The 12,621-nt window shown below is 36.4% G+C and overlaps 1 protein-coding gene across 1 annotated transcript in view; it reads right to left on the bottom strand.

Annotated features, from left to right (window-relative positions):
• Window positions 1-2,482: 2,482 nt before the first annotated feature.
• Window positions 2,483-12,621, bottom strand: part of ACYP2 (acylphosphatase 2) — a 175,189-nt gene continuing 165,050 nt past the window's right edge. The window contains exon 4 of the mRNA XM_027131672.1: window positions 2,483-2,943. Within this exon, the coding sequence (XP_026987473.1) occupies window positions 2,829-2,943 (115 nt within the window). The 3' untranslated portion in view covers window positions 2,483-2,828. The remainder of the gene's footprint in view (window positions 2,944-12,621) is intronic.

The following is a 12,621-nucleotide window of genomic DNA, read 5'->3' as shown; positions in this document are numbered from 1 at the left end:
AAGCCCACAGTCTTCTTAATAGAAAAATCTCCTGTTTCTACTACACCCCTGTTGCTTCTGTGCACCCAGACTGCTAAAGAGTCTGTCTTTTGCATCTTCCCTCCAGCCAAGTGCTTTACTTCTTGAGTTAGCTTTTTAAAAAGATAGGCATATTTTTATAAATATGAAAAATAGTTACATGCTTTAACAAATCATATACCCCTAATTCTGATGTGTTGTTTCTTGAGGAGGTTGTGGGCATGTGGGGTGTTGAGACTCCTGGCTGACAGTCATTGAAGTAGAGACCCATCTTTTGCTTAGTTGGTTTTTAAAATGCCTAATTCTGGCAAAATTAAACCTGTCAAAGTTTGTTATTATCTAAAATATGATATGTAAATTTAAAAGTCCCTGTGTACGTTCAATATGACACATTAAGTTTACTGTTCAGATGTGCTATCTGGTCTCAACACATTTTTGAAATTGCTTTACCTTTTTTTTCTCTTGCTTTCTATCCATTTATGAACACCCATTTTTAATCATTATTTACAATATTTTTCATCCTGTAATAGAACTTAGTTATGTATTAATCATTAAGCAACCTTGACTAATGTGATTCACTTTGTGCAGTTAGAAGATTGTGCCAGTAAAGTGTGATTTTCTTATAAAGAGATTGGGGAAGGGAACTACCAGAGGAAATCAGGGTAATAAAGTGACATACTGGTGTCACTTCTGAGACCGTATTTTTCTAAAATCATTTGGCCTTCCTATGTGTAGAGATATAGATTTTATTTTCAACTTGACTGTGCAAGAAATTATTTATTTTCCCTAAGTCAAATTGAGCCTGCTTCAAGTCCCATCCTGTCTGGGAGGTGAGAAGTTAAATCTTTCATCCCTGGTGCTTTGTACCCTCTCTCAAAAGGATCATATAAAGGGCCTAATGTAGAGAGAACATTCAGGAAAGACTTCTCTAGTCTCTTGTCCATACCAGTTACCATGACCACCATGGTCCCTTGTAGTCAGGATGCTTTGCAGCACTTTTGGGGATAGGAATCTTGCTAGGACTGGAAGCCCCTGGGCTTGGGATCTAGCTTCTCTGGGTGGACCACAGCTGTTTCCTTCTCAGATTTGGCCATCCCCCAGAGGTGCTACTGGGGAGAAAGGCACAGGTCTCCATCTCTTGGGAAATACATTGCCTTTGGTCCCTTTCCAAAGTCTTGGATAATCTCGTTGTCCCCTTGGCTCTTGCCACTTCTGCTTCTCTTTTACCTGCTAAAGGCACAGTGTTTGTCTTTCTCCTCAACTCACAGCATAATGCTCCCTTTAAAATGAAACCTTGGAAGGAAAGTCGTCTTCAGGGAATCTGGCACCAAAACCCTCCTTGAGATAAAGGGCTAAAGACTTGTCGACCTTCCTTGAATCAGGAGTGGGGAAATACAGGGAGAGGAAAAGCCAAACGAATAACACAGTTGAGTCTCCTTTACGTGGTGATGGTATTAAAAAAGTAGGAAAATTCTTTACTCTTTTAAGTGTATTTGGAAAGTTAAAAAAAAATGTCATTCCCTAAAGTTGTATTGTCTGCTTATATACATTTGATATCAATATTATCATCGAATTAACCATTCAAGTGAACAAAAGTCAGCCCATGCTTCATCTCCTTACTTCTAATCTTGCAGCAGGTAGAGAAGAGAGGCCTGAATTCTTTCTGTATGCCATGGAGGGTAGCAATAGAGATTTGTTCCATAGATACAGAATGGTGGTTTCTAGCCTGTATTCCCAAGGCATTTGAAATTATTGGACAATTGCTGAGGACAAGATGCGGGAGGGAAAACTGAGATCAAGTGTGCAGGGCTCCACGGACGCTGATTTCAATCATTCTAGTCCTTTTCCACTTGCTTTATGTATAAAATTCCATGTAAACCTTTGTTTTAATGGATTCCATTGTTATAAAAACTTGTAACTCATTGAAGGAATATGTAAGTATATACCTACAAATTTGAAATTCCCCAGTATTTTGAGTTAAAGGTCTCCCATTTTCCAGAGTATAATTCTGTAGTATAGAAATAAACCTTCCCCTTAAAATACTATGTTGCTTAATTATCAACTGTATGTGAAAATCCCCGGATGATAGGCCAAGTTTGGGGGATAGTATGATTTATTTAGACTCTCAGTTCCTTTCCTGGTTCATAGGCCATCCATTGTGGGTGTTTGTGGATATAAACCTTGCAGCTTGCTACACTACCAGTGTGGGTTCTTCACTCATCTGTTCACTGTACAGAACAATATAGTTCCTAGAAAGCATTAAGTACTTCCAACCGAAGTACTGAGTCATGTTCTCATTTAACCAGAGTTTTTGAAACTATTGATTTTAGGGCTATGCTGATCATCATATACATTTATATCTAACTACTGGTTATTTTGTTGTTGTTGTTATTAAACAAATTATTCAACTTTAAATTATTATTCAGAGATTTTAGAATGCAATTCAGACAACAATACCTAAAAATAATTTTTACATGGTTAACTTTATTTTATGTCCAGCCAAATAACATGTATGCCATAATATTAGAATTAAAGATTCCAAGAGACAAGTTTAAATACAGTAAAATATTCATATTAAATATTTTGTAATGACATTTTAAATTTTAGAACGCTAAGTTTTGGCTTGTTCAAAACATATTTGAGCAAAACTATTTCAGTGTCAGACATTTTTAGTAACATATAATGTAGCTTTCAGAACAGAAAGTTCCTTTTTTTTACCCTACTCTGCTACTATCATTGTAGTATATAGACTTAAGAATACATAGTGTCTTTTGTGCAGTATGAGCGTTACAATTTTAATTTTTCTCCTATTAGTATCGAATAGTAAAATTAGAGTATTCAAGTTTAGAGATGGTTTTTTCATTGGAAAAGGTCGTGCGATCGATGCGAGAACTAGGACTTCCAACATTGCTCAGCCAGGACTTCCTACAAAAAATACACAAATAAAAATTAGCATTTAAGTATATATAGACTAGCTAAAATGATCCCACGATGAGTAATAATGGGAGTTTATGTTTACTAAGTAACTTCTGCATATAATGTGAAATATATACATGAGTTGTACAACGTGAAAATTTTATATCAGAATACCACAGAGTTTAACATATAATTAAATGTGGACAAAGAAAAGCTAATGACAAACTAAGCACAGTCAACTCCGGATGATTTCATATTGGGGTTATTTCCCTCCTCTTAAAACATCCGATGCCATTACTACCTAGCTCTTGTATGCAAAAGGATAAAAATATTTTTATAAAGAAGAAAAACTGCACCATGAGTTTTTCTCCTTACCCAGCACATGGTAGATTATATATATGTATGTGCAGAATGAGAGAGAGAGAAAGAATGAAAGAATATGGGAAAAATCACATTTATTCTTTATTTAAACATTAAAATAAAATTAGATGAATATTTTTCTTATCTATTCAAAAAACATTTCTTACCATATATATTAGCAAAGTGCATTAAAGAGACAGAGTAAATGTTCTGAAACTTTTTCTGCTTATATAGTGTTTTTTCTTATTAGTGATATCATGTGTCTAATTTATACATGATATCACTAGTAAGTGATAATTTATACATTTGGTACTTAATGAGATGCTTCATATAAATTCCAAGATTACTGTAATATTGCTAACACCTCAGATATTGTTAAGGATTTTCCAGAATCTTTCTACCTACTAATAATTAGTTGGCGTTTCAGATTAAGTGGGACTACAGGTTAATAATAATAGGAGGCAGTTTTATACAAATGATGGCTGTTATCCCAGTTGTAGAAACAGTCTACAAGTTTCCTCATATCCCCAAAAGTCTTTGAGGTTGTGAAGCTAGTGCTGTGTACAGCTGTGCAGTATCATATGTAACAATCTCACATAACCTTGAATTAAGAATATTTTCTAAGCTAAAGTTGTCTGACTAGCTGAAAATTACTCTTAATCAGGCTGGAGAAGAATGACAATGATTCAAGATTGCCCTTGTGTTACTTAACTCTATTATTGGCATATAGTGGATTTACAATATTATATTAGTTTCAGGTGTACAACATAGTGATTCAATATTTTTATAGATTACACTCCACTTAAAGTTATTATAAAATATTGTCTATGTTCCCTGTGCTGTATATTACATCCTTGTATCTTATTTATTTTACAAATAGTAGTTTGTTTTAACCCCCTTTTTGATTCTTATTTGTGACAATTTTTCTGGGTAACGTGAGCTTTTATTTTATTGTTTTTCATAAGCTAAGCCATCAGCACAGCAACAGTTTCTTTTCTTCAACTCATTTAGTTGAAATCTTAAAAATCAAAATTGCATGTGTTGAAGAATGAAGTTCAGTTATTATGAAAACGGCTGATGGCTTCAACATTACCAGTCAAATCTCCTTGAAACCTTCTAGAAAAGAAAGGCCAGTAGAAATAAAAGCTAACATTTATGAAGCACTACCTGTTTGCTCAGCACTGTGCTAAATTCTTTACATACACTATTTCCTTTAATCCACACATTAACCCTGTAAGCTATAGTCCATTAGTCCTCCTAAGTTACTGATGAGGAAAGAGACACAGAAGAGTTAAGTAACTTGCCCAGGGCAGGAGCAGTGGTGGTGGTGACAGTGATCAGATTCTGGATATACTGTGAAGGTATAGTCAATGGATTTGCTGACAGATTGGATGTGGGTGTGAGAAAAAGAGGAGACTGAAGGATGATACCGGGGTTATTGGTTTGAAAAACTACAATTGGTTTGAAAAACTACAATTGGTTTGAAAAACTACAGGATGGAATTGTCATTTACTGAAATGGAGAGACTGTGAGAAGAGCAGATTTGGGGGAAAGATCAGAAGTTCATTTATAGAATGTTAAATTTGAGATGTCTGTTAAACATCTAAATGAGATGTTGAGTAGGCAGCTGGATCTATGAATCTGGAGAGATGAAATTTGGAATTTGTCTGTAGATAGCATTGAAAGCCATAAGAATGGGTGGGATCACCAAGAAAGTGAATGTAGATAGAAAAGGAAAGAGGTCCACAGACTGCACTGTAGGGCATCCCAATGTTAAGAGCTCAGGAAATAGAAGAAGAACCAGCAGAGGAAAAGAAAGCATCCAGTGAGGTAGGAGAAAAACTGGGAGAGCATTGTGTCCTGAGAGTCAAATGAAGCCCTCTGGGAACAGGGAGAGATCAACTGGGGCAACATTGCCAGCAGGTCAAGTAAGGTGAGGACTGAGAATTGACCATTGTGTTTAGTAACACAGGGGTCACTGATGACCTTGACAAGAACAGTGTTGGTGGAGTGAAAGCCATATTTGAATGGGCTCCAGTAAGAATAAGAGAGGAACTTGAACCACTGAGTCCAGGACTTGGACTAGTGGACATCAAAGCTGCAATGACTAATCCACCTGAGCTCTGTGTATTTAACTAGTTGAGAGCTTGACTATCTACCTGTAGTTGATCTTCAACACCACCAAGAACTTCTTCACTGGCTAGACCTATGGCCAAGGAGGAATTTACACCACTGGTAGGAGCAGAATGGTCATGCTGTTAGGTGAGTCAGCTCTGTTTACACTGTGTGTGTGTGTATGTGTAGGGGGAGGGCCACTCTGTGCCATGGCTCCACACATGTCATCTGTGTTGCTAGGAACTGTCTTGCCTGACGTGCCTACTCACCTAGGAGTATTCTGGTCATCTGTCACTTGGCAAGCCCTAAGACCTCACTCTTCATGTGCTGCCCTTGCCCTTGATAGGGGTGGCTCAGGTCTGGAAATGGCAGACATAAGAGTTCTCCTAGCCAAAAAATAACTAGTCACAAATTTTTACACAAATTTTTTTCTAATTAGTGAGGATGTGATTGGAATGAGATATATTTTTTTTTCCCACTCCCCGTTAATGTGTAAAAGAACCACATAATCCAATAGTACCCATTAATTCAATTCAATAAGTATTTAAGTAGCACTGTATGCAAGGTATATTCTAGATACTGGAGTGCATACATAAGCATCTAAAATGAGGTTCTTTCCTCAATCTAACCTTACATCTAAAGCAACTAGAGAAAGAAGAACAAACAAAACCCAAAGTTAGTAAAAGGAAAGGAATCATAAAGATCAGAGCAGAAATAAATGAAATAGAGACAAAGAAAAAAATAGAAAAGATCAATGAAACTAAAATCTAGTTCTTTGAAAAGATAAACAAAATTGGTAAAACTTTAGCCTGACTCATCAAGAAAAAAGAGGACTCAAATCAATAAAATTAGAAATGAAAAAGGAGAAGTTACAGTGGACACCACAGAAATACAAAGGATCATAAGAAACTACTACAAGCAACTATATGCCAATAAAATGGACAATGTAGAAGAAATGGACAAATTCTTAGAAAGGTACGATCTCCCAAGACTGAGCCAGGAAGAAATAGAAAATATGAACAGACCAATCACAATTACTGAAATTGAAACCATGATTTAAAAACTCCCAACAAACAAAAGTCCAGGACTAGATGGCTTCACAGGTGAATTCTATCAAACATTCAGAGAAAAGTTTATCCTTTTCAAACTATTCCAAAAAATTGCAGAGGAAGGAACACTCCCACTCATTCTGAGGCCCTCATCACCCTGATACCAAAAGTAGACAAAGATACCAGGAAAAAAGACAATTACAGACCAATACCACTGATGAACATAGATGCAAAAATCATCAACAGAGGGCTTCCCTGGTGGCGCAGTGGTTGGGAGTCCGCCTGCCGATGCAGGGGATGTGGGTTTGTGCCCTGGTCCGGGAAGATCCGGACCAGGAGATTTTTCAATATCTGCAAATCAGTGTGATACACATCAACAAATTGAAGAATAAAAACCATATGATCATCTCAATAGATGCAGAAAAAGCTTTTGACAAAATTCAACACCCATTTATGATAAAAACTCTCCTGAAAGTGGGCATAGAGGGAACATATCTCAACATAATAAAGGCCATATATGACAAACCCACAGCTAACATCATTCTCAATGGTGAAAAGCTGAAAGCATTTCCTCTAAGATCAGGAACAACACAAGGATGTCCACGTTCACCACTTTTATTCAACATAGTTTTGGAAGTCCTAGCCATGGCAATTAGAGAAGAAAAAGAAATAAAAGGAATCCAAATTGGAAAAGATGTAAAACTGTCACTGTTTGCAGACAACATGATACTATACATAGAAAATCCTAAAGATGCGATGAGAAAACTACTAGAGCTCATCAATGAATTTGGTAAAGTTGCAGGATACAAAATTAATGCACAAAAATCTCTTGCATTCCTATACACTAACAATGAAAGATCAGAAAGAGAAATTAAAGAAACACTCCCATTTACCATCACCTCAAAAAGAATAAAATACCTAGGAATAAACTACCTAAGGAGACAAAAGTCCTGTTCTCCAAAAACTATAAGACACTAACGAAAGAAATCAAAGATGACACAAATAGATGGAAAGATATACCATTTCTTGGATTGGAAGAATCAATATTCTCAAAATGACTTTACTACCCACGGCAATCTAAAGATTCAGTGCAAACCCTATCAAATTACCAATGGAATTTTTCACAGAACTGGAACAAAAAAAAATCTTAATTTGTATGAAGACACAAAAGACCCCGAATAGCCAAAGCAATCTTGAGAACGAATAACGGAGCTGGAGGAATCAGGCTCCCTGACTTCAGACTATACTATAAAGCTACAGCCATCAAGACAGTATGGTACTGGCACAAAAACAGAAATATAGATCAATGGAACAGGATAGAAAGCCCAGAAATAAACCCACACACCTATGGTCAATTAATCTACAATAAAGGAGGCAAGATTGTACAATGGAGGAAAAGACAGTCTCTTCAATAAGTGGTGCTGGGAAAACTGGACAGCTACATGTAAAAAAATGAAATTAGAACATTCTTTAACACCATACACAAAAATACACTCAAAATGGATTAAAGACCTAAATGTAAGAACTGATACTATAAAACTCTTAGAGGAAAACATAGGAAAAGCAGTCTGACATAAATCACAGCAATATCTTTTTTGATACATCTCCTAGAGTAATGGAAATAAAAATAAACAAATGGGACCTAATTAAACTCAAAAGCTTTTGCACAGCAAAGGAAACCATAAACAAAATGAAAAGACAACCCTCAGAATGGGAGAAAATATTTGAAAATGATGCGACTGACAAGGGATTAATCTCCAAAACCTGCAAACAGCTCATGCAGCTCAATATCAAAAAAACAAACAACCCAATCAAAAAATAGGCAGAAGCTCTGAATAGACATTTCTCCAAAGAAGACATACAGATGAACAAAAGGCACATGAAAAGATGCTCAACATCACTAATTATTAGAGAAATGAAAATCAAAAGTATAATGAGAGATCACCTCACATTGGTGAGAATGGACATCATCAAAAAGTCTACAAACAATAAATGCTGGAGAAGTTGTGGGGAAAAGTGAGGTTCACTGTTGGTGGGAATGTAAATCGGTACATCCACTATGGAGAACAGTATGGACGTTCCTTGAAAAACTAAAAATAGAACTACCATATGACCCAGCAATCCCCCTCCTGGGCATATATCCAGAGAGAAACATGGTTTGAAAGGATACATGCACTCCAATGTTCATTGCAGCGCTGTCTATGACAGCCAAAACATAGAAGTAACCTAAATGTCCATCAGCAGATGAACGGATAAAGAAGATGTGGTACATATATAGAACAGAATATTACTCAGCCATTAAAAGAATGAAATAATGCATTTCCAGTAACATGGTTGGACCTGGAGATTATCATACTAAGTGAAGTAACTGAGACAGAGAAAGATAAATATCATATGATATCACTTATATGTGGAATCTAAAAAAAAAAAGATACAAATGAACTTACCTACAAAACAGAAATAGACTCTCAGACTTAGAAAACAAACTTATGGTTACCAAAGGGAAAAGGTGGCTGGGGGGGGCAGAGGAGGGATAAACTGGGAGGTTGGGATTGACATATACACACTGCTATATTTAAAATAGATGACCAACAAGGGCCTACTGTATAGCATAGGGAACTCTGCTCAGTCTTCTGTAATAACCTAAATGGGAAAAAAATTTGAAAAAGAATAGATACATGTATATGTACAACTGAATCACTTTGCTGTACACCTGAAACTAACACAACATTGTTAATCAACTCTACTCCAATATAAAATAAAAATTTAAAAATAATTTGTTATATGTATTTAAATTATTCAATATGCTTTTACTTTTTCATGAATATTTATGAATAAAAAGTATTTATGGGGCTTCCCTGGGGGCGCAGTGGTTGAGAGTCCACCTGCCGATGCAGGGGACACGGGTTCGTGCCCCGGTCTGGGAAGATCCCACATGCCGTGGAAGGGCTGGGCCCGTGTGCCACAACTACTGAGCCTGCGCGTCCGGAGCCTGTGCTCCACAACGGGAGAGGCCACAACAGTGAGAGGCCCAAGTACCGCCAAAAAAAAAAAAAAAAAAAAAAGAGTATTTATGAATAGAGTATTGATTATGAATAAAGTGAAGTCAATAATTAAATAATTTTAATTTATTTCTCACAAAGAATTGGGTGATTTGAGCCCCCTTTTCAAAGAAGCAATATGCTGATCAGTATTTCTCATAAAGCAAGAAAAAAAAGAAATCTATGTAAATTATTTTTAAAAACCCACTTAGAAACCAAGTACAGTGATTTAAACCAAACTATCTCTTTTTTGAAAAAAGAAATACATTCTCTTGACCTTCTTGAATTACTTCGAAAAATTATTAAACTTCAAGAAAACTGTATTAAAAAAAAGTAACAATTTTGTCTACTTTTGTTCAAGTGTTTATGTTCCTCATTAAAATTTTTTTGCTTAAATTCAGGTCCTGTATATTTCTTGGTAAGTTTATACTTAGATATGTTCTATTTTTCTTGCTGTTTTGAACAAGGTGCATTTTAATCATCATGTTTTTAAACTGGTATACAGAGAAACTAGTGATTTCTCATATTGTAATCAGATGGCTTACTGAACTTCCTTGGTGATATAATAGTTTCTCTTTTCTTTTCTTTGTGGTTGCCTAGGTAAACCACCCCATGTATTTTTCCAGAATTCATTCTGTTAGTCCATTTTTAACACAGTGGATAATTTCAAATTGCTCTTTATTTTAGCTTCTCTAGCCACATTTTGGCTACTTACATGCCTTTCAGAGAATTGCTACAGTAACTATGCAGAGAAAGATTGAATCATGAACTGTGTGCACCCAACACGATCATAATACACTAATACACGCTCTTAACTCCAGCATATTTTACCTATCAGTTTCACAGACTCAATAAATATTGAATGGATGGCTGGATGGATGGGTGAATTATATTTTCTCGAACAAGACTCAAGTCCATTATTTCTGCTGTAAATCTGAGTCTGCTTTGTGTGCATATATCTTTCAGGTATTTTTATTTAAGCAACATGATCCACTGGTAGGCTTTAAAAAACAATAAGAAGGTTCAATGAATAAAAATGAAAGAATGAGAATGTAAACTGGAAAATTCTATTGACAGAAGTCATGTTACTTGATAACCATGTCCTCCCTTCCCTCTAATATAAATGCCTTATGTAGAAATTTTGAAAATAAAACTAATTTTTGTAAAGTTTAATTCTCTTACCAAAATCATGTTGCCGTTAACAATTATAAAGAAATAACAGAAACAGGAATTCCATTATGGATACATTCCTTACATGTTTTCACAGTTGTGAAAACAATTTTTTATGGAATGGCAAAGGACAATGATCTTGTACATATTACTTTTAAGTATTCTTCAGGCCATCTTTGCATTAAAGAAAAACGAATAAAACACAGTGCTGATAAATGTTAAGTGACCGAGGAAAAATCTCTTCATTTAATAAATTAACTGTGCTGTGTTTCTCTGTTCCTGTTCAGAGAATCACCAACTATTGGTCCCCTCAGGGTTTCCACAGCATTGTCTCTAATTCGTGGGTCCTGATGGCACACATTTAGCTGTCAAGTACAGTAAGTGCCACACATTTATGGCCTTGGCAGCCAGCAGAGGCCAGCTGTGGCCTTCTAAAATGCACTGAGGTTTTTGCCCTCTCAGAGACCTTACTGTGACTGCCCCTATCTAAAAAGGGCCCTACTCCCATGCTATTGTGTATATAATGGGAATTGCCACATTCTATAATTGCTATGTTTATATGATTATGTATTCACTACGTGCCTCCTCCACATTAGAATGCAAATTCTAAGAAGGCAGGGTCAGAGTCTTACACACTATTGTATCCCCAACATCTAGCATGATGCCCAGTGATAATTGGCACTCAATACATATTTACTGAATGAATGGAGTCTTTGTTCACCTGCCTGCCCTCCTCAGGTCTGTAGCTTCCGTGCATGAGAGGAAGGGGCATAGACTGTATAGGGACTACACAGTCCACACACAGAAAGGAACCCTGACCATGACCTGTTAACTCTTCGATTTTTACCTCACACAAAACAAAACCCTCCTGCTTTTTCCCCCCACTCTTTGAAAGGTAAAGAAATAGTTGCTCTTATTACAGAAAATGAGTAAATATTTTGCTGATGGAAGTCCCCTATGAAATAACTCAAATAATGACAATATTCAGTCTCTTAAAGAAAGTTAGAAGCCTATGGATCGACCTAATAAGCTGAATATAAGCCTGTGGTTCATGGGAATCTGTCCATGTATCAATATTTTTGCCAGCCCCCAGATTTTACTGCATTTCTTGTGATTGTGAGTTTACTCACTACATAAATAAACATAGTAACCGACTCCACTCACTTCAGGGTGACTATCTCAACACCACAAGAGGGCCAAGTCCATCCTGCAAACCCAGTCACCTGATTTGCCGCCACCTTGGTCAAATTCAGCGCACAATTGGTTGTATGTGCTCATACATGTTGTGATTATCCAATAAAAATCCTTAGACATTTCTTAGTATCCCAAAGATGTACAGACACCTATTTATTGTACTTGCTGTATTAATTCAGGATTTTTAAGCTCGTTTTTAAAGAAAAGAATCCTTTCTTCCAACATAATCTTGCACAAAAGCTTACTGCTTATAGCAGGAGTGAAGTGCTTCTCTGAACAAGGGAATGGTTGGGGCCTGGGGGTGCAGAACCTTCCCCCCAGGCCTTTCTCTCTGCCAGCTGCACCTCGAGAACCACTGGGGAATCCCAAGGGCTCTGAAGAGCACAGTTTGAAAACGTCCCTATTAACCTATCACTAAGCAAGGATACAGAGGAGTGGAATGGTTGGAGGATCCATCACAGGTAGAGGTGGAAATCAACATAAGACCATATTTTCTATAACTCAAGTCAGCATTTCCTACAAAAGGTAGTAAGCTCCTGGAGTGGTAAAAAAAAAAAAAAAAAAAATCCCATTTAACTAATATCCTTCTCTGAAACAAAGAGGTGAAATTAAAGCATTAGAAAGCCAATACTATTAATAATTCATAGCAGTTCTATTTCCTGGGACTAAAGTGGGGCAGCATAATCCTTTCACATAGCTCTGTAGCACCAGTATAAAATGTAGACCACAGCAAGAAAGCAAACAGTAGGAAAAGACAG

Source organism: Aethalodelphis obliquidens, unplaced genomic scaffold (assembly GCF_003676395.1).
Source record: "Aethalodelphis obliquidens isolate GAN/ISIS:26980383/991018 unplaced genomic scaffold, ASM367639v1 scaffold40, whole genome shotgun sequence".
In the NCBI taxonomy this organism is placed as follows: Eukaryota; Metazoa; Chordata; class Mammalia; order Artiodactyla; family Delphinidae; genus Aethalodelphis; species Aethalodelphis obliquidens.
This window is presented reverse-complemented; position numbering and strand designations above follow the sequence as displayed.